The sequence below is a fragment of the Astyanax mexicanus genome, chromosome 23, assembly GCF_023375975.1.
Source record: "Astyanax mexicanus isolate ESR-SI-001 chromosome 23, AstMex3_surface, whole genome shotgun sequence".
NCBI classification, from domain to species: Eukaryota; Metazoa; Chordata; class Actinopteri; order Characiformes; family Acestrorhamphidae; genus Astyanax; species Astyanax mexicanus.
This window is the reverse complement of record NC_064430.1, coordinates 1,338,418-1,360,711: the sequence shown is the minus strand read 5'-3', so window position 1 is coordinate 1,360,711 and position 22,294 is coordinate 1,338,418. Positions and strand designations below refer to the sequence as shown.

At 40.9% G+C, this 22,294-nt stretch overlaps 1 protein-coding gene and 1 long non-coding RNA gene across 7 annotated transcripts in view; one reads left to right on the top strand and one right to left on the bottom strand.

The window, feature by feature from the left end:
• Positions 1 to 22,023, bottom strand: part of mfge8a (milk fat globule EGF and factor V/VIII domain containing a) — a 30,557-nt gene extending 8,534 nt beyond the window's left edge. Inside the window, exons 1-4 of the mRNA XM_049470983.1 lie at positions 21,865 to 22,023; positions 17,365 to 17,490; positions 15,712 to 15,843; positions 889 to 1,002 (exon numbers count right to left, since the gene is read on the bottom strand). Of these exons, the coding sequence (XP_049326940.1) occupies positions 889 to 1,002; positions 15,712 to 15,843; positions 17,365 to 17,490; positions 21,865 to 21,967 (475 nt within the window). The 5' untranslated portion in view covers positions 21,968 to 22,023. The remainder of the gene's footprint in view (positions 1 to 888; positions 1,003 to 15,711; positions 15,844 to 17,364; positions 17,491 to 21,864) is intronic.
• On the top strand, positions 1,180 to 2,585 carry LOC125787152 (uncharacterized). 6 transcript variants are annotated; one of them, XR_007429091.1, is made up of 3 exons: positions 1,180 to 1,269; positions 1,606 to 1,679; positions 1,722 to 2,585. It is a non-coding gene; the product is annotated as an uncharacterized LOC125787152 (long non-coding RNA). The 6 variants fall into 6 exon arrangements; XR_007429090.1 differs by having other exon boundaries at positions 1,222 to 1,311; XR_007429089.1 differs by having other exon boundaries at positions 1,264 to 1,353.
• Positions 22,024 to 22,294: the final 271 nt, after the last annotated feature.

Here is a 22,294-nt window from a genome sequence, read left to right as displayed (position 1 = left end):
TTCATAAATTAACAAAATTAACAAAACAATATTATACTCGATAATACAGAATTTCACACAGCAACATATTTACATTAAAAGTACTCTTCGGCATGCTCAGTGCAATTACTCCTTTTCACCAGAGAGGGCTCCAAATACCCAAATACCCAAAAACCTAAGGATTGCTGCTTTAACTGTGTAATAGGGCTTAACACCTGTGCAAAAGTCATATCGCAGGATGTTTAATATCTTGTGCACTTTTAAATAACATTTTATAAAATATTTATGAAGCTTAATACGAAAGGAAAATTCAGTCTGCATTATTAATATTGTGACATTGGTAAAATATATTGCAATGGAGTTTTTACTTTTCAATATTACACAGCCAAACTGTGTAATATTAAACACTTATTACCATTAATGTATTATTAATGTGAAACATTGACTATTAAATACTCTTAAAGGGCACAAACTATACTTATTACATGTTATACATATGATATAATACTATAATATGTTGTTTTTACACAAGTTAGAATAGGAAAAAAGGTCTATGTTCAGTGCATAACCTATTAATGAAGTCCTTTACACTAAATCAAGCTCTCTCACATAAAGATAAAGATCTCAGCAGCTCTATTCTCACCAGTTTCAGTCCCTTTCAGAGCGAGCCGTTTAAGGGCTCTGTCACTTTTATGCAAATAAGCTGTTGCTGGCTATGCCCCATGTATACGATGTGGAAATACAAAAGCATGCAAAAAGTGAGTTTTACATAATATTTCCCCTTTATTTTGTTGAACTGTTATAGAATTAATACAATAAAAGCCCTGAAAATAATCTATAGTTCTGAAGTTTATAAAGAAAAACATTATTATATTATTATTATTATAACTCAGCACATGGTATACTTACTTAACTGGCACTGCCTCCCTACGTAAGGTGAAGGGCACAGGCAGGTGTAATCTCCGTTCAGATCCCGACATTTTCCTCCGTTCTTACAGGGCAGGTTGGCACAGTCGTTCACATCTACAGAAATAAACCAGATTCTTCATAAAGAGCTCATTTAGATAATAATCCAGTATTCTGGGCTATGGAGTATTCTGTACTATCATTAGGTCTTGCTAGGTGGTTGCTATGGAAAGTGGTTGGTTGCTCAGGTGTTGCTAGGTGGTTGGTATGAAAAGGCGTTGGTTGCTCAGGTGTTGCTAGGTGGTTGGTATGAAAAGGCGTTGGTTGCTCAGGTGTTGCTAGGTGGTTGGTATGAAAAGGCGTTGGTTGCTCAGGTGTTGCTAGGTGGTTGGTATGAAAAGGCGTTGGTTGCTCAGGTGTTGCTAGGTGGTTGGTATGAAAAGGCGTTGGTTGCTCAGGTGTTGCTAGGTGGTTGGTATGAAAAGGCGTTGGTTGCTCAGGTGTTGCTAGGTGGTTGCTATGGAAAGTGGTTGGTTGCTCAGGTGTTGCTAGGTGGTTAGTATGAAAAGGCGTTGGTTGCTCAGGTGTTGCTAGGTGGTTGGTATGAAAAGGCGTTGGTTGCTCAGGTGTTGCTTGGTGGTTGCTATGGAAAGTGGTTGGTTGCTCAGGTGTTGCTAGGTGGTTAGTATGAAAAGGCGTTGGTTGCTCAGGTGTTGCTAGGTAGTTGGTATGAAAAGGCGTTGGTTGCTCAGGTGTTGCTAGGTGGTTGGTATGAAAAGGCGTTGGTTGCTCAGGTGTTGCTTGGTGGTTGCTATGGAAAGTGGTTGGTTGCTCAGGTGTTGCTAGGTAGTTGGTATGAAAAGGCGTTGGTTGCTCAGGTGTTGCTAGGTGGTTGGTATGAAAAGGCGTTGGTTGCTCAGGTGTTGCTAGGTGGTTGGTATGAAAAGGCAGGCTAACCACAAAGAGGCTAATTGCTAACAAGATAACCACTAACAGCTAACAAGCTAACCGCAAAAAGGCTAACTGCTAACAAACTAACGGCTAAAAGACTAACTGCTTACAACTAACCACTAACATGTGAACCCATAACAAGCTAACCGCTAAAAGAATAACTACTAACAAGCTAACCGCCCTTACAAGCTAACGTGTGTGTTTAAATGTGTTTAAATAGTCAATATATTTAAAAAGGCTGTATTTCCTACAAATGTATCAATTTTAGCTTATAAACATTTCTTTGAGCCCCACAGTGAGCAGCATATAGGCTAAAAATTTAAACATGATAAATTTGAACTTAAATTATATATTAACATGCAACTTACAGTAGCTAAATATATTAGTTTGAAGGGATGTTCACAAACATCTGGACACAGTGTAGTAAATCACATTTAAAGAGAAAAGTAAAAAACCTGGAATATAAAATCAGCCCCAGGTGTGCAGTAATAATCATTATTAATCTACAGGGAAGGGATATATATGGGTATAAATATATGTGGTGTTGAGTGAGGTGCTCTGAACTCTGCCCCTGCTGAGACAGGTGAACACCGGCCTCCACAGACACGGCACACACTGAGACCGGCTGTGTGAATGAATGAGAAGCTTCGGGTCAACACCAGTATAATGTGTGTTTTGTGTCGCAGCATAACGTAGTAACATTCGCTATTTAGAAAAACGCTGTTTATATATATATATATATATATATATATTTTTTAATCTTTTAATTAAGAGTATATATATATATATATATATATATATATATATATATATATATATACACAAAGATTTAAAATGAAATAAATTAGATGTAAAAAAAAAGAAAAAAGCTCTTCATTTCAGGAGCTCAAAAGTAATTCAATAAATAAACTTTTTAAATACAAAAGTCTTTTTGTATTTTGGTGTTTTTTCAGTCCTTTATTTTTTAAATTGTGTTGCTATTTTATCATTCTAATAATTTACCTGTCATGCCTGGCCCTGTTTCCTGTCTGTCCTCGTGCCTGTGTTGTCCCACGTGACCCGTGCCCCTGTGTTCTGCCTGTGATTTTCCATTACCTCATGTCTCATTTGTAGCTCCACCCCTTCCCCAGGTGTTTCCACTCCCAGTGTGTTTCCTGTTTAGTTAAATAGCTTTCCTCTGTCACCTGTCCTGGTCGGTCTTTGCACTGTCCCCCGTTGTCTGTCTCTCTGCGCTTCTCTGTCTCTCTGTGTTTCATTGGTCATTGCCCTAGTTCCTTGTTTAGTGTATATCTCTGTTTAGTTTCTAGTTCCCTAGTTTTCTCATTTCCCTGTTTAGTGTATTCATCCTCTGTCTAGTTTAGTTTCTTGTTTTATTTTCTTGTATATATATCCCTAGTTTATTCCCTTGCCCTGTTTAAGTTCATCCTGCCTAGTTTTATAGTCTCCCCGTTTGTTTATCTTTAGTATCTCTTGTTTGTTTGTTAGTTTTAGCTCGCCTCTGTTTCTTGTTTTTCTTTGTTTCTTGTTTACTTGTTTATTTGTTTATTTATCATTAGTCTCTCTCTCTTGTTTATTCCTAGTTTATTTTCCAGCGTTTGTTTAGTTTTATGTTCTCTAGCCTCCCTCGTTTGTTTAGTTATTTTGTTGTTACGTGTTTACTTGTCTCTTTGTTTAATAAATTCTCACCCTACCTGTGTTTACATCCGCCTCCTCGTCTCTCTGCCTGGGTCAACCCTGACAAAAAGACCGACCACATGGATGTAGCAGAATGGCACGCTGCTCGGAAGGCGGACCTGGAGTTTCTCCGCCTCCTCGCCGAGCAAATCCGAGGAGATGAACCGCTCCCAGCGCCTTTCCTCGGGTTGGAGCCCGTCAGCCCAGCTTCAGTGGCGCCCACCGAGATCCACAAGGGGATCCCGTGGACTGGCTCCAGGATGGCGATCCGCCATGCTCCATTCGGGACTCCGGCGTTGGAATCCCCGAGGCCCCAAGGACGCCGCAGGCCTCGGGGTAGACGTTTTAAGGGGTCCCGCCAGCCGGAGGAGGAGCCCGTTTCCGGGGAGGATTTTCTTGGGGGGGCGCTAGGGCTGTGTGCGGTCAGCCTCGATCCTCGCCCCGACGAGGACGGGGGTGGCATGGATGCAGGCTGTGAGGAGTCCTATTCCTGGGACTACTCCGATCTCCTCACACCTGCATCCAGTGAAGAGGAGTTTGAGGACTGCCCTCCTACACCAGCCCGCCAGCCGCTCCTTCCTCCCGCGGTAGCTGCCGATCCGCGCTCTGTGTCTTTCGCGGTGGCAGCCGAACCGGTGGCAGTGGAATCGCGCTCCGAGACCCCCTGCGCGGCGAGCCAGCCGCGGTCAAAGACTTTCCCCGTGCTCCTCACGCCGGACTCTGCACGAGAGAGTAGGAATCCAGTCCGGGTTTTCACTTCGACCGCAGCTTCGGGCTCCAGTGCTGCAGCGTCAGATCTCTTCTTGCCACGCCCCGTGAAGCACGCGTCTGAAACGCTGCACCCCTTGATACAAGCGGCGGCCGCGCCGCTCTCCGAGACTTTAGCGGCGGCCACGCCTCTCTCCCAGACTGCAGCGGCGGCAGCGCCTCTCTCCGCGATTTCAGCGGCGGCCGCGCCGCGCTCACAGACTGCAGCGGCGGCAGCGCTGCTCTCCGGGATTTCAGCGGCGGCCGCGCCGCTCTCCGAGATTTCAGCGGCGGCCGCGCCGCTCCCCGAGACTTCAGCGGCGGCCGCGCCGCGCTCACAGACTGCAGCGGCGGCAGCGCCGCTCTCCGAGATTTCAGCGGCGGCCGCGCCGCGCTCACAGACTGCAGCGGCGGCAGCGCTGCTCTCCGGGATTTCAGCGGCGGCCGCGCCGCTCTCCGAGATTTCAGCGGCGGCCGCGCCGCTCCCCGAGACTTCAGCGGCGGCCGCGCCGCGCTCACAGACTGCAGCGGCGGCAGCGCCGCTCTCCGAGATTTCAGCGGCGGCCGCGCCGCGCTCACAGACTGCAGCGGCGGCAGCGCCGCTCTCCGAGTTTTCAGCGGCGGCCGCGCCGCTCTCCCAAGCACCAGCAGTCCCAGCTGCTTCAGCTCAAGCACCAGCAGTCCCAGCTGCTCCAGCTCAAGCACCAGCAGTCCCAGCTGCTCCAGCTCAAGCACCAGCAGTCCCAGCTGCTCCAGCTCAAGCACCAGCAGTCCCAGCTGCTCCAGCTCAAGCACCAGCAGTCCCAGCTGCTCCAGCTCAAGCACCAGCAGTCCCAGCTGCTCCAGCTCAAGCACCTGCAGCTCCCAGAACTATGTTTGGGCCAAGGCCCCGTATTTCCAGGCCTGCTCCAAGGCCTCCTGACTTTGCCCCCAGTTATGTGCCCAGGCTGTCCCCACAGACTTTTGCCAGTCCTGGGCACCCACCTATGTTTTTGGTTCCCCTGTCTCTCCCTGTCCTGGTCCCTGTATCTGTGAGTGTTCCAGTTCCTGTCCCCGGTGGTTTCTCTGTTCCTGTCCCTGTTACTGTGTTTGTTTCCGTCCCCGTCAATGTTCTTGTCCCTGTTCCCATGTCCGGTCCCGTCCAGTCTCTGTCTCATGTCCAGTCTCCGTCACCTGTCCAGTTCCCCGTCCAGTCTCCGTCACCTGTCCGGTTCCCCGTCCAGTCTCCGTCACCTGTCCGGTTCCCCGTCCAGTCTCCGTCACCTGTCCGGTTCCCCGTCCGGTCTCCGTCACCTGTCCAGTTCCCCGTCCAGTCTCCGTCACCTGTCCAGTTCCCCGTCCAGTCTCCGTCACCTGTCCAGTTCCCCGTCCAGTCTCCGTCACCTGTCCAGTTCCCCGTCCAGTCTCCGTCACCTGTCCAGTTCCCCGTCCAGTCTCCGTCACCTGTCCAGTTCCCCGTCCAGTCTCCGTCACCTGTCCAGTCTCTGTCCCCTGTCCTGTCTCCATCTCCTGTCCAGTTCCCTGTCCAGTCTCCCGTTCGGTCTCCTGTTTTCCCCGGCCTCTCCCTGCCGCCAGCCCCCGGGGTTTGTTTTTACGCGCCTCGGGAGCTGCGCGTTTAGGGGGAGGTTTCTGTCATGCCTGGCCCTGTTTCCTGTCTGTCCTCGTGCCTGTGTTGTCCCACGTGACCCGTGCCCCTGTGTTCTGCCTGTGATTTTCCATTACCTCATGTCTCATTTGTAGCTCCACCCCTTCCCCAGGTGTTTCCACTCCCAGTGTGTTTCCTGTTTAGTTAAATAGCTTTCCTCTGTCACCTGTCCTGGTCGGTCTTTGCACTGTCCCCCGTTGTCTGTCTCTCTGCGCTTCTCTGTCTCTCTGTGTTTCATTGGTCATTGCCCTAGTTCCTTGTTTAGTGTATATCTCTGTTTAGTTTCTAGTTCCCTAGTTTTCTCATTTCCCTGTTTAGTGTATTCATCCTCTGTCTAGTTTAGTTTCTTGTTTTATTTTCTTGTATATATATCCCTAGTTTATTCCCTTGCCCTGTTTAAGTTCATCCTGCCTAGTTTTATAGTCTCCCCGTTTGTTTATCTTTAGTATCTCTTGTTTGTTTGTTAGTTTTAGCTCGCCTCTGTTTCTTGTTTTTCTTTGTTTCTTGTTTACTTGTTTATTTGTTTATTTATCATTAGTCTCTCTCTCTTGTTTATTCCTAGTTTATTTTCCAGCGTTTGTTTAGTTTTATGTTCTCTAGCCTCCCTCGTTTGTTTAGTTATTTTGTTGTTACGTGTTTACTTGTCTCTTTGTTTAATAAATTCTCACCCTACCTGTGTTTACATCCGCCTCCTCGTCTCTCTGCCTGGGTCAACCCTGACATTACCCCCTTCTTTTATTGTTTTACATTTTAGCCTGTCTGCATATTTATTTATATATTTCTTCCTTAATACATATTATCTTGTTTTGTAAATGCTCGGCTGCATTGAAAATGAGGGTTACCGCCAATGTATTACCAAGTGGAAATAAAGGTTGATTGATTGACTTATTGTAGACGATAACTTGAAGAGTTCAGAAATCAATATTTGGTGGAATAATCCTGGTTTTTAATCACAGTTTTTTTTTTTTCATGCATCTTGGCATCATGTTCTCCTCCTCCACCAGTCTTACACACTGCTTTTGGATAACTTTATGCTGCTTTACTCCTGGTGCAAAAATTCAAGCAGTTCAGTTTGGTGGTTTGATGGTTTGTGATCATCCATCTTCCTCTTGATTATATTCCAGAGGTTTTTAATTTGGTAAAATCAAAGAAACTCATCATTTTTAAGTGCTCTCTTATTTTTTGAGAGAGAGAGCTGTATATCTAGGACAGGGGTGTCCAAACTACAGCCCTATGAGGTATTTCAGAAATAGAATGAAAGTTGACCCGCAGTTAAGCAGGTTTTTATTATATGAGATTCAAAGTTTGAACGCTAGGTGACAGAAACGGGGCAAAGAGTCTAAAAGCGGAGAGAGTGCGCATTTCTAGCGCAGAAAAACGGGCCAAAGAGTCTAAAAGCGGAGAGAGTGCGCATTTCTAGCGCAGAAAAACGGGCCAAAGAGTCTAAAAGCGGAGAGAGTGAGCATTTCTAGCACAGAAAAACGGGACAAAGAGTCTAAAAGCGGAGAGAGTGCGCATTTCTAGCGCAGAAAAACGGGCCAAAGAGTCTAAAAGCGGAGAGAGTGCACATTTCTAGCGCAGAAAAACGGGCCAAAGAGTCTAAAAGCGGAGAGAGTGCACATTTCTAGCACAGAAAAACGGGACAAAGAGTCTAAAAGTTGCCGTAATTAAGGAGTTTAATATTAAGAGACATCATGAAATGAAACATCAATTTGAAAAATCTTAGTTTACACAACACTGTCAAAGATAAAGATAGTAAGTCAAGTAAAATGGTGTGTAAATGAAAGTAATCAGGAAAATGTATTATTTAAAGTGGTATATTTCATTATTTGTTTTATTACAGAGTCTGTGGCCCCTGACTTCAAATATATTTCTCCTTCTGGCCCCCAACAAAAAAAGTTTGGACACCCCTGATCTATGATATAAATAATTTTAGGAAAATGTTGAATTATATTGAGTATCACAGAATTATAGTATTGTGATATAATTGTTAGAAGCCAATAGGGACGTTTTGTTTTTCTGTCCCCGTCTTCGTCTCTGTTCAGGAACAGATGTTGAGATGGTAATAGCTGCACTGGAGCAGGAGGCGCTGCAGGAATGCGGTGACGCAGAGAGTAAAGCCTGGGAACGCTGCAAACAACCAGTATCTCCTCAGGGGTCACGACCTCAGATAAAAGTCAGCACTCAGTGCAGCACCTGCAGAGCGCAGGATTAGCAGATCTCTGCAGAAGATAACACTCAGCTGCAGTGTTTTATTTACCTGGTCTGTGTAAATTAGGTGTAAAGGAAGTACCTATACCTCTATACCTCTTCAGAGGACTATTTAAGACTTTATTTTTATTGTTTATATATTCAGGAAGGACAGGGACATAAACAAACATGAAACAAACATCGCAAAAGAAAAAAAGAGACAAAAAAGGAGGACGAAAGAAGAACAAAAAACAAACAAAATCAAACTGAAATAGGTAAGGATAGAAAAAAAGATTAAATGTTAGTATGGAGTGATTTAGTAATTAATGGGAACAAGGGAAAAAGTAAAATATGATATATAAGTGAAAATTGTGAAATTCTTCCTCTAATAAAATAATTGAGAAACCCTTCAAGCTCCTGATACAGATCTAGCTATAGTTATAGCAGTGGCACGCTAAAGTTCAGCAACCTAACTGCTGCTGCTGGATTACTAGTTACCTTTAGGGTGTATTTTATTGTATGTCTCTTTAGAAAGTGGGCAGGTGGTGCTTCAATTAATTATTATTATTATAAAAATTATTATAATAATTATTATACTATTCCTTATTTCTCTGTGATGGGAAGCTAAAATGAGCTTTTATTAGCTTTTATTGTCTTTTATTTTTCTGTTCCACCTTAAATGCTGCAGCCTCTGTCTCTCATCTGTTACATCATTTAAGGTGGATCAGGAAAGTTAGCTAGCTCAATACTGAGATGAACTGCTAGCGATCTTTTTTATGCTTGTTATTATACAAATTGTGCATAATAGTGTGCAAGCTGCATAACCGGGATTCAAACCAGCTACAAACTGGAGATCCTCGGTCTGACTTTGCTGCTTTTGTATCAAATCATGAGTATAATTACTTGTCAGAAAAAAAATCATAATTATTACATCAACATCCTTTTTTTAATTCATTATTATCTCTTTCTATTTTTTTCTATTTTAACAAATAAAATTAAACTTGATGGATAAAACATTAAATATCTTAAGTTCATACTGTCTGCAATCAAATAAAAGTCTTTGTATTTTGTATTTTTTCTCAATTTTTCTGATTTGGCTGGTAAAATCTTGTGATCATGTTGTGTGATTTAGTATTTTCAGTGTATAATCTTTAAAAAAAGATATATAGATAAATGTAGTTAAAAAAGGCTATAAATGCTGTTTTTTGCAGAGCTGTGAGTTAACAATGGCTTTTTGTTCCTTATGCAGTTCTATATACTCACCACAGTGGGGCAGATTTTAGCTTTCTGGATATTTTTGGAGCTTTTATTTAAGTGTACTGTGTTTAAACACAGTCTAGCTCATGGTGTATAATTAAATATACTGTTTACTGACTATGTATTAACTAAACCTGCATTACAGAGCCGGCTGTGTGAGTGTATACAGTGTGTGTATGTACTGTAGTGTACTCTGTATATAATAAACTTTAATAAACACTGGTTTCTATTGGTTCTCCAGGATCCAGGAGCCTCTTTTAATGAGAGAAACTTAAAGATAAGCAGATTTTTATTTTATTTTGTCTCTAAAATCCAGCTTTGTTTTTAAATAGCTCTGTATGCACTTATCTTTACTCTAATAAACACTGCATTCTGTGGATTCCTTAGTTTAAAGTGCATTTAAAGGCTTAAAGTGGATTGGAAACTTTAAATTAAAAGGTGTAAAATAGCGATGAGCATCTTATAATATATATATATATAATATATAATATCAAACAGGTAACAAAACACTTACAAAAGTACTTGTTTTTCATTGGACAGCAACTATATTCAGATTCAGAAAACTTTATTCATCCCCGAGGGCCAATTGAAGATATGAACACCTCATCAATCCATGCATTAGTACAACATCCACCTAGCAACATCTTAGCAACCACCTAGCAACACCAAAGCAACCAACACTCACACCATAGCAACACCCTAGCAACTAACAGCTGTATTACAGCAACACAGTAGCTGTAGTGATTAACATCTACACCTTAGCTTCATCTAATTACATCCTAACAACTAACAGTTAAAGTACAGCAACACCTCGTTAACCAATGCATTAGCGTAACCAATGCATCCACCCAGCAACACCTTAGCAACAACCTAAGCAACCAACACTCACACCATAGCATTTCTGGAATAGAAAAACACACACACAGGTTGAAAGACTCTATTTCCCCATTTCCCAGGATGCATCTGTGCTTAACCTTCAAGACATGCCGGATCACGTGGCACATCGGCGTTCCGGCTCGCCGTGCTATTGATGATTGCTCACACCTGGACTCTTCAGTATAAATAGCCCCTGTTTTCCTTCACTCTTTTCGCCCAGTACTGAATATATTTCAGTACCTTTTTGCCTCTTTGCTTCACCTTTTTGCAGTAGTTTAATACATATTTGAATATATTAAATATTTACGATATATTGCTTAGCTTTTAACTACTAAGGTCTGTGGTAATGGCAGGATATGCGTGACACCCATTCTGAAGTAGACAGTCTGTGTTTATTACAGACACAGCAGCCAAAAACCCAAACACAACACACAGACAGACCATAATCTGAAGACCAGACATCCCCTACTCCACCTCCACCACCACCTCCACCACGTCACCACCCACCGCTGCTGTGGAGCACTCCTATTTAAACTGCTAAGAGGATTGATTAAAACCCAAAACAGCACACACACACACACACACACACACACACACACACAAACACACACACACACACACACTCAGTCTGGGTCAGAGGTGATTCTACAAAAGATTTTGTAAAGTGACTACGCCTGTCCTAATCACTAATTTTATTTCCTCAGAAATAACTGTAATAAATATAATTAATATTATCTTTTTGTAATTTTTCCTTTTTTTGAAGACCAATTCCTTATTTCAATGCTGTCCAACAAAAAACAAGTATCTCCAAAACAGCAACTTTACAGAAGAGAGGTAAAACCTTCATCACTTTCAATGGAAATCCATGTAAAAACACTTCATTTCAGGTCATTTTTGAGAATTTGGTCTTTAGAATATTGGTCCAACCAAAATGAAATTTTGGCGCAGAGTGAGGGACAATTTGTGTGTTCAAATGTTGCAGTAAACTAAAAATTGATAAAAAATACTTGTTTTTCATTGGACAGCAACGATATGAACTCCTCTTATCTCTAGTAATGCAACACCTTACCAACCACCTTATAAAACTACCTAGCATAGTCGTAGCGATTAGCATCACAACACCTTAGAAACTAACAGCTGTATTACAGCAACACAGCAGCAACCAATCAACCTTAGTAACCTTAGCAAACAACAGCCATACCATAGGAACACTACATAATAAAACTACCTTGTAAACATCTTTGCAACCAACGCATATATTAGCAACCACCTAGCATAGCCGTAGCGATTAGCCTCTACACCACAGCAACATCTAACAACTAACAGCTTTAGTATAGCAACACCTCGTCCACCAATGCATCAGTGTAACATCCACCATAGCAACACCTTAGCAACCAACATACAGTATATACCACAGGTACATTTTATAAACGACCTGGCAACTCCTTAGCAACTAACAGCTGTATTACAGCAACACATTAGCAACCTAGCAACCTTAGCAACCACAAAGCAACACCATAACAACCAACACATACCACAGGAACATCTTCTGAGCTGCTGTGATCACACAGCTGTTTATTTGAAGTAGGGGTGGGCAATATTATATCGTATACAATATATCGTGACACAGAAATATCATGATATTAAAAATCCATATCGTGATAACAGGGCTGTTCTGTCTTAAAAGTAGTCTATTATTTACTGTGAAGCTTTAGGTGTATTTATTGCATAATTGTTTTAGTTTGCAGTTTATATTCATGCACTAAATATTCTGCAATATTATTTGCTGCATTATATTATTTTATGCTATATTATTTATTTTGCCACAATATGATTATACTGTTATACTATTATACTACATTCCTGAAATGAATGGATTATTTTAGTTTTCCTATATCGCCAAGTATATCGTTATCGCAAAAATACCCTGAAATATCGTGATATTATTTTAGAGCCATATCGCCCACCACTAATCTGAATGTAAGATAAAACAGTGTATATGATAGTGAGTGAAAGTGATGTCAGGAGCTAAAAGTAATAAAAAACAAAGTAGTAAAGAAATCTCGTTATGAAAGACGCTAATCTGAGTATCTGAGAGCTTTCTCTACGCTGACGTGTTCAGATGAACGATTGCTAAACGTTCGTGAAGCGGTCATGGTGACATGTGACCACGGTGTTTGTGCACATGACCTCAGCGCTCCTTCAAAAACAACTGCTTCAGAATAAAGCTGTTCCTGAGCTGTTCTTACAGCGTTCCTGGACCGTGCTGAATCTCCTCATTATGTCTGATGGAGAAATATGCTCTGGAATCTTCTGGAAGGCCGAGCGCTCAGACTGCTTTAGTCTAAAACCTCTTATGTGTTTATTAGAGCTTGGCTAGTTGCAGTGAAGGTTCCTGTATGGTGGATTCTCCTGGCTGAGACTGGAGGAGCTCTGGGACTGCCAGCAGACAGGACCATACTGCACCACACCATATCAGACACATAAAATATAAATATAAAATAAACAGCTCTGGAAAAAAATAAGAGAGCACTTAAAAACAATGTCTTTCTTTGATTTTACCAAATTGAAAACCTCTGGAATATAATCAAGAGGAAGATGGATGATCACAAACCATCAAACCACCAAACTGAACTGCTTGAATTTTTACACCAGGAGTAAAGCAGCATAAAGTTATCCAAAAGCAGTGTGTAAGACTGGTGGAGGAGAACATGATGCCAAGATGCATAAAAAACTGTGATTAAAAACCATCAGGGTTATTCCACCAAATATTGATTATTTCTGAACTCTTAAAACTTTATGAATATGAACTTGTTTTCTTTGCATTATTTGAGGCCTGAAAGTTCTGCATCTTTTTTGTTATTTCAGACATTTCTCATTTTCTGTAAATAAATGCTCTAAATGAGAATATTTGTATTTGTAATTTGGGAGAAATGTTGTCTGTAGTTTATAGAATAAAACAACAATGTTCATTTTACTCAAACATAAACCTATAAATAGCAAAATCAGAGAAACTGATTCAGAAACTGAAGTGCTCTCTTATTTTTTCATTTTTTTCAGAGCTGTATTTACCTTTAAATGAAAAATCTCAGTTTAAAATGCTGTGTAGGTTTGTGCTTTATAAGTGGCACACATTGCGCGACAAAGCAGTGCTTCATGTTAAGTTTCACTTTAATCCTTAAGCCAGACTCTTAAGAGCTATAAATGAGCTGAGACTGAAGTTCTGGGGTAATTTTCTCTTTTTTTATCCTCTGTGATTTTATTCCCGTCCAGAACGATCATGTATGTGTTTTTCTCAGACCTCAGTCCTCTGAGTAAATTACAGGCTGAATTATCTACTGTTTTTCTCTGAACTCCGTGCTGCTCCGGTAATTTTAGTCCCGTCCGGATGCACAACTCCGAGTTTCGTCTCCTCGCCTTTAATAAAATAGCTATTTGTCCACTGCGGCACACCGTAATTACACTTTGGGCGCGCCACGGTTTCCATGGAGATTCACGTTAAAAAAAACACAACAGTGAGTGGAAATGGAGGAGCTACTGAACTCCACAATGATGTCATGTGACAGAGAAAAAAGACTAAAAACTCACTGATGCTCCTGTTTTTTCAATTGCAGTCCGGATGCAGGAGTTTTATCACTAAAGAATAGAAGTGTGAAATATTTTTTACAGACGCCCCCCTGAGACAATAATCCCAATTAACTCTTGATGAGTTCAGCACAGCTGTTAACTGAAAGCCTGAACTTCAGGTGACTCTACCTCACAAGTTAAGAGGTGGTACTTTGAAGAATGTAAAATATAAATCATATTCTGGTTTGTTTAATAAATAATAAATAATTCCATATGTCTATCCTGGTCTGGTAATATACTAGTGTCCTTAGTCACTATTGTTTTGAAACTGGGAGAGTTTAATAGTGAACACTTTCTGCACATTGAGTTCAGTACAGACGAGTGTGTAGATAATACAGGGTCTACAAATCACACAGTCCGGCACACACACACAGACACACACACACACAGACACACACACACAGACACACACACAGAGCGCAGCATGCCCAGACTGGAATATAATAATAACAAAGCCTATTTCCACCCGTTTAGTTACAGTCCTCTCTAACCACACTGCAGCTGGGCTTCCTGGGTGTGGTGATTCAGAGCAGCTGAACAGATCCTGCTTTTCTACACAGTTTACAGAACATTCTGCTGTAAACGCCACGGAAAACAACATTAGTCACCAGAGCTCAGCTGCTGATTTTAGAATTATGACTAAAGTGGGTTAGTTTACTGAAAGTCTGGAGAATTTTTATAATGCTTAAGAGACTAAATTAAGACTGATTTTGCTATAATAAAACACCAAAAAGCACAAAACACCAATATTAAATACGTTACAGTACGTACAGCACCAGTCAACAGTTTTTAATGGACACATTAAATTCAGTGTTTTTCTGTTATTTTTAAAATTAACACTAAACTCATCCAAAACTATGAAGAAAAACATATAATATAATTGTTTAGTAAACAAAACAAGTGTTAAATGAACCAGAATATGTTTTACATTTTAGATTCTTCAAAGTAGCACCTCTTAATTTTCTTAACGTTCAGTTAACAGCTGTGCTGAACTCATCAAGAGTTAATTACTTGAATTTCTTGTCTCTTAATAAAGTGTTTGAGAGCATCAGTTAAAGTAAAGTAGTGAAGAGGTAGAGTTACAGGTATACAGTGACTATTTGAGTAATGTTCTAATCCAGGTTATGAGAAGAAACAACTACTCAACTAAGTAAAGAAAAAAAACTTTAAAAAATGAAGGTATTTTTTGCATTATAAGGCGCATTTTATGCGACTCTAGTAAGGAACAGGTTGTCGTCATGTTGTCCTTCTAAATTCAGCACATCTGGTTGATGCTAACCGTTAATGGTAATGCTAATGCTGCTCCAGCAGTGCTAGCTAGGGTTAGCAGCAGGCTACAGGCCGATAATACTGACCTCTGAACAGCCAAAGAGCTAGCGCTTAGTGCACTTACCGGCTAATGCTAATACTTCAGCGGAGTGACAACCTGACTGGTAGAATTCATACATAAGCAGCACCGGATTATAAGGCATATTTTATGCGACTCTAGTAAGGAACAGAGGAGTCACCATGTTTTCCTTCTAAATTCAGCAGGTCTTTCCACCGGGTAATGCAAACCACTAACAGTAATGCTAATGCTGCTCCAGCAGTAATAGGCCATAAAGCTAGCGCTTAGCATGGTTAGCAGCTAATGCTAATACTGCTAATATTTTAGTGGAGTATCTTCACTGCTCCTTACAACCTTACTGGTAAAATTCATATGTAAAGCGCACTGACGATTTTTGAGAAAATTAAAGAATTTTAAGTGCACCTTATAGTGTTAAAATGCGGTAGTCAATCTTAAACATTTAAAAAATGAAAACATGAACAGAGCCGGTCCTAAACTGAATGTTTCAGTGTTAGTAAGGTTTAATACTCACTGATCTGGCAGTGCACGCCCTCAAACCCCGGTGAGCACCTGCAGACGTATCCGTTAAACACGTCTCCTCGTCTGGAGTTAGAGATCACCTCACACTCACCATCGTTTTTACACGGGCTCGGACTGCACGGACCTGACCACACATTAAACACATACATACATCAAATCAGCACGTTTACACCGTTTCACCATCATTCATATCATTACTCACTCTACCTCACTCTACCTCACTCTACTTCACCCTACCTCACTCTACCTCACTCTACCTCACCCTACCTCACTCTACCTCACTCTATCTCGCTCTAACTCACTATACCTCGCTCTACCTTACCATACCTCACTATACCTCACTCTACCTCACTCTAACTGACTTTACCTCACACTATCTTTCACTCTACCTCACTCTACCTCGCTCTAATTCACTTTACCTTACCCTACCTCACTCTAACTCACCCTAATTTACTCTACCTTACCATATCTCACTTTTCCTCACACTATCTTTCACTGTACCTCAGTCTACCTCTCTCTAACTCACTTTACCTCACCTTATCTTTTACTGTACCTCACTCTACCTCTCTCTAACTCACTTTAACTCACACCATCTTTCACTCTACCTCGCTCTTTTACTCTAAATCACACTACCTCATTTTGACTTGCTTTATATCACTCTACCTCACTTTACCGAGTTCTGCCTCACTCTAACCAGTTCTACCTTTTTCTGCCTTACTCAAACTCTTTCCTCACTTTATATCACTCTACCTCGCTCTAACTCACTTTACCTCACATTATATTTCACTCTACCTCGCTCTAACTCACCTTACCTCACACTATCTTTCACTGTACCTCACTCTAACTTACTTTATCTCACTCTACCTCACTCTAAGTCACTTTTCCTCACACTATCTTTCACTGTACCTCACTCTACTTCACTTTACCTCACACTATCTTTCACTGTACCTCACTCTACCTCACTCTAACTCACTTTACCTCACACCATCTTTCACTCTACCTCGCTCTAACTCACTTTATCTCACTCTACCTCGCTCTAACTCACTTTACCTCACACCATCTTTCACTCTACCTCGCTCTAACTCACTTTACCTCACACCATCTTTCACTTTACCTCGCTTTAACTTACTTTATCTCACTCTACCTCACTCTAACTCAATTTACCTCACACTATCTTTCACTCTACCTCGCTCTAACTCACTTTACCTCACACCATCTTTCACTTTACCTCGCTTTAACTTACTTTATCTCACTCTACCTCACTCTAACTCACTTTACCTCACACTATCTTTCACTGTACCTCACTCTACTTCACTTTACCTCACACTATCTTTCACTGTACCTCACTCTACCTCACTCTAACTCACTTTACCTCACAGTATCTTTCACTGTACCTTACTATATCTCGCTCTAACTCTTTCTACCTCACTCTAGGTAGCTCTTAATTACTCTACCTCTGCCTTACTCATACTCTTTCCTCACTTTATCTCATTCTAACTCACTCCACCTCACTTTACCTTTATTCTACTTCGTTCTACCTCACTCTACCTCTCGCTCTACCTTCTACCCTCACTCTGCGTACAGTCTGCAGTGTGTGTTGCTGTACGTGGGTACTGCAGTTCTTCTCAGTGTTATGTTTTGTTACCGTTCTCGGTGGCGTTGCAGGTATCTCCTGCGAATCCTTCAGCACAGATACAGAAGAACGGCTCGTCTCCTACACCAGTAACACAGGTACCACCGTTATGGCACAGGTTCACCTCACAGTATTCTCCTGCAGAAACACAGAAACACGTAAACAGGAATTCCAGAGATGTGTGGAGGTGCTGATCAGGCCGGGTCTCTGGAGCGCGTTGGGTTTGGGATTGACGGGTCCTGAATGTTAAGTTTTGTGAGAGAAAAAGAGACAAATGAGAGGGGAGTGTTTCCACACTGCTCAATTCAGAACCGCACAAAGGTCCAAACTGTGAGCCGCATGACCAATGGAGAGGCCGGGTCCTGCATCCCACATAACTCAGAACCACTCAGAGACGCCATTATATTATAACCAGCTTCTGTAATAAACTCTTCAAAAACTCAGAAATAAAAAATATTTGGAAATAAAACCTCTCTTTAATGCTGTTTAATTTAGTTATTTAACTAAAATGTATGCTGTTTTTATTACTGTGCATTCAGATTTACCAGGCCTGTCACAATAACAAATTGTAAGACAATATATTGTCTCAAAAATAATTGTAATAAATTATATTATAATAATTTCAAGCCCATAAAATTCCACTGACATAATGAATGATGACAAAATAGCTTAATTGAGTGTTATTGTGCTAGGATGAGCCAATCAGAGACACTTACCCACAGGACACCACCTACAGTACACTGCCTACAGGACCCTGACCAACAGGACACTGATCCACAGGACCCTGCCCATAGGATGCTGCTCCCATAAATTTACCAATAGGAAGAGGCCCACAGGACACTGCCCACAGTACAATGACCCAAAGAACAATGCCCACGGGACAATGTCCACAGGACACTGACCCACAGGACCCTGACCCACAGGACTCTGCCTACAGGACACTGATCAACAGAACCCTGCCCATAAGACACTGCTCCCATAAAAGCACTCATAGGATGAAGCCCACAGGACACTGCCTACATGATACGACCCACAGGACACTGACCCACAGGACGCTGCCCACGTGAGCCTGAACCACAGAACCCTAACCATAGGATGCTGCTCTCATAAAACCACCCACCCATGAAGGATGAAGCCCACAGGACACTGACTTACAGGACCCTGGCCCACATGACACTACCCAAAGGACACTGACCCACAGGATGCTGAACACAGGACACTGACCTACAGGACACTGCCCACAGGATACGGACTTACAGGCCCCTTGCCCACAGGACACCACCCACAGGACACTGACCCACAGGATGCTGGACACAGGATACTGACCTACAGGATACTGCCCACAGGACCCTGACCCACAGGACATTGCCCACAGGGCCCTGACCTACAAGACTCTGCATACAGGACCCTGACCCCCATGACTCTGCCTACAGGACAATGTCCACAGGACACCACCCACAGAACACTGACCCACAGGACCCTCTCCAACAAGGCACTGACCAACAGGACTCTGCCTACAGGACACTGATTCACAGGACACCACCCACAGGACACAGACACCAGGACATTGACCTACAGGACACTGACCCACAGGATCCTGCCCATAGGATGCTGCTCCCATAAAACCCCCCATAGGATGAAGCCCACAGGTCACTGACCTACAGGACAATGCCTGCAGGACATCTACATCAGTGCTGAGCCATGTTAATCATAAGGATGTGTTTATATTAATTAGTGTTTCTATCACAGATGATGTAAATTTATTTTAAATATATAAAAGCTTAAACACAGGCAGACAGCAGCAGCAGCAGCAGGTGGAGGATTGTGGGGGATCTGCTGAGCTATTTCAGGACTCAGGACAGAACGTAAGAACAGGTTCTAGGAATTAAGCTCCTGCAGGACAGCGGTATTTTAAAACAGGGCCGTGCCTGAGGATCTCCCTCAGATTATCCATAAATATACCTTACACACAATCACCACTGATCAGCATGAACACTTCAACCTGGAGATACAAGGATTATGCATCTGTATATTTATTCAATTCTACAATAAAATAAAATAAAATCTAAATCACACAGTCTAAATGTAGTTATTTAGCAAAAACGGGTTTAGTGTCTGAAGTTTATTAGCTTATCTATTTATCTCTGGAGTTATGAGACAAATATATAACACATATATTAATATTAATACTAATAACAATCCAGAGCTAAATAAACTTTATACACATCATACCAAAACTATCTTTTACTTTTAGGTTAAAAAAGTAAAAAGTTACTTTTAGGTTTAAATAGATACTGTTTCATTCATAAGGATAATGTTTTTGGTAAACAGAATAAGATACAGCTCTGGAAAAAACTAAAAGATAATTAAGTAAATTTAGGTAACGCTGATTTTTTTTTAAAACATCGTTTTTAATACACTTAAGTATATTGTAAATTTACAGCTTTTCATATTGATGCACTTATTATATACAAATCCGTGTATCATTCGTTCATTTGATATTCAATTGAGAATCAAAATCGGAAAATTAAAAAACCAATTCGTTTTTTCGTTTTTTCGTTTTTGAATATAATACCAAAAAACGAATAACGGCTTGTATTTTGTATTTTTATTTGGTTATCCAAACAAAAATTGGAAATTTAAAAAACGGACCAGGAGCCGAATTTGATTTTGATTTTGAACTTGACCCATTTGTGTGCCCCGGAAGTTACTGATTTGTTTATTCTTGGTGGGTTTCTGTTGCGCGGGAGTTCACTGCAGTGTTATCTACACAGTCTGTATTGCTGTAGGCTTTGGATGGAGTTGAGGATGGAGAGTTTTATCTTGTTCAGAGGAACAAGACGATATGACAACAGAAAAAATCGGCAGGATCTTTCAGGTGTTTGTCTAACGTTCCGTAGCTAAATGTCACGTATATAAAAAAGTATGTAGGCGGCAATTCACAGAATAACATTAACTAAATATGACATTTAGCTACGGAACGTTAGACAAACACCTGAAAGATCCTGCCGATTTTTTCTGTTGTCATATCGTCTTCTTTCACTGCAACGCGTTTAGTTCCTCTGAACAAGATAAAACTCTCCATCCTCAACTCCATCCAAAGCCTACAGCAATACAGACTGTGTAGATAACACTGCAGTGAACTCCCGCGCAACAGAAACCCACCAAGAATAAACAAATCAGTAACTTCCGGGGCACACAAATGGGTCAAGTTCAAAATCAAAATCAAATTCGGCTCCTGGTCCGTTTTTTAAATTTCCAATTTTTGTTTGGATAACCAAATAAAAATACAAAATACAAGCCGTTATTCGTTTTTTGGTATTATATTCAAAAACGAAAAAACGAAAAAACGAATTGGTTTTTTAATTTTCCGATTTTGATTCTCAATTGAATATCAAATGAACGAATGATACACGGATTTATACACCCCAATGCTACTGGCAAAAAATAAGTACACTAAAGTGGACTTTAAGCAGTATTTAATGCCTATATATATATATATAATATTATATTAACACAATGTTTAATTTAAAGCATATTGCTTAAAAATACATTAAAATAATGTTTAATGTGTATTTTCATAAAGTATATTAAATTGAAAATGCACTTTTAGTATTATTCACTTAACGTAAACATACTAAGTTTACTTCCTTTTCACAAGGGTTGCCTTTCTTTCTTTTTCTTCTTTATATATGAATACAGCTCTGGAAAAAAATAATAGAGCACCTAAAAATGATTTTACCAAATTAAAAACCTCTTGAATATAATCAAGAGGAAGATGGATGATCACAAACCATCAAACCACCAAACTGAACTGCTTCAGGAGTAAAGCAGCATAAAGTTATCCAAAAGCAGTGTGTAAGACTGGTGGAGGAGAACATGATGCCAAGATGCATGAAAAAAACTGTGAATAAAAAACCACCAGGGTTATTCCACCAAATATTGATTATTTCTGAACTCTTAAAACTTTATGAATATGAACTTGTTTTCTTTGCATTATTTGAGATCTGAAAGCTCTGCATCTTTTTTTATTATTTCAGCCATTTCTCATTTTCTGTAAATAAATGCTCTAAATGAGAATATTTTTATTTGTAATTTGGGAGAAATGTTGTCTGTAGTTTATAGAATAAAACAACAATAATCATTTTACTCAAACATAAACCTATAAATAGCAAAATCAGAGAAACTGATTCAGAAACTGAAGTGCTCTCTTTTCTTTTGTTCTGCTTGTTTGTTTGATTGTTTTTGTGTTAAATCTCAATAAAAATAAAGAAAAACATATATAAAAACGTTATGATGAAACGGGCACTCATCAGGATCACCCCAGGAAAGAAAGAGCAAGAGTTTCCTTTGTTCTTTAGAGTTTCTTCACAGAGTATTTAGGTTTTTAAGTTACTACATGATTCAGTATGTGTTCCTTCATAATCTGATAGATCACTTCACTATTCATTTACTATGTAGGAAATAATAAAATTAGGAAATAAAAGTATGTAAAGTGAGATCAGGACTCACCATTCCCCCAGTAAGTCCAGCAGCAGCAGTAGATGAGGAGGAGGTAGGAGATGTTGAGGGCAGGAGATGAAGAGGAGGAGGAGGAGGAGGTTCTGATCTTCATCCTGATTCTGTATCACTGACTCCCTCACTCTCCTCTCAGCTCAGGTCTACACAGATCCTCTGACGTCACAGCTACTGACGGAGCGGTCGCTAATGAATCGGCTCTAAGAACCGAGTCGTGGGGAGTCGGTTCCTGACTCTAAGCTGTTATTTTCCTGTTAAAGACGCACGTGATTGGTCGAGATGTGTGGTGGCGTGTGTGAGTGTTTATAGAGTGGTCGGGGAGGGGCGGAGCTACACAAACACACACACACACACTCACAGTTAGTGAGTACACAAACAGTATACAGCTCTGGTAAAAATGAAGAGAGCACTTCAGTTTCTGAAT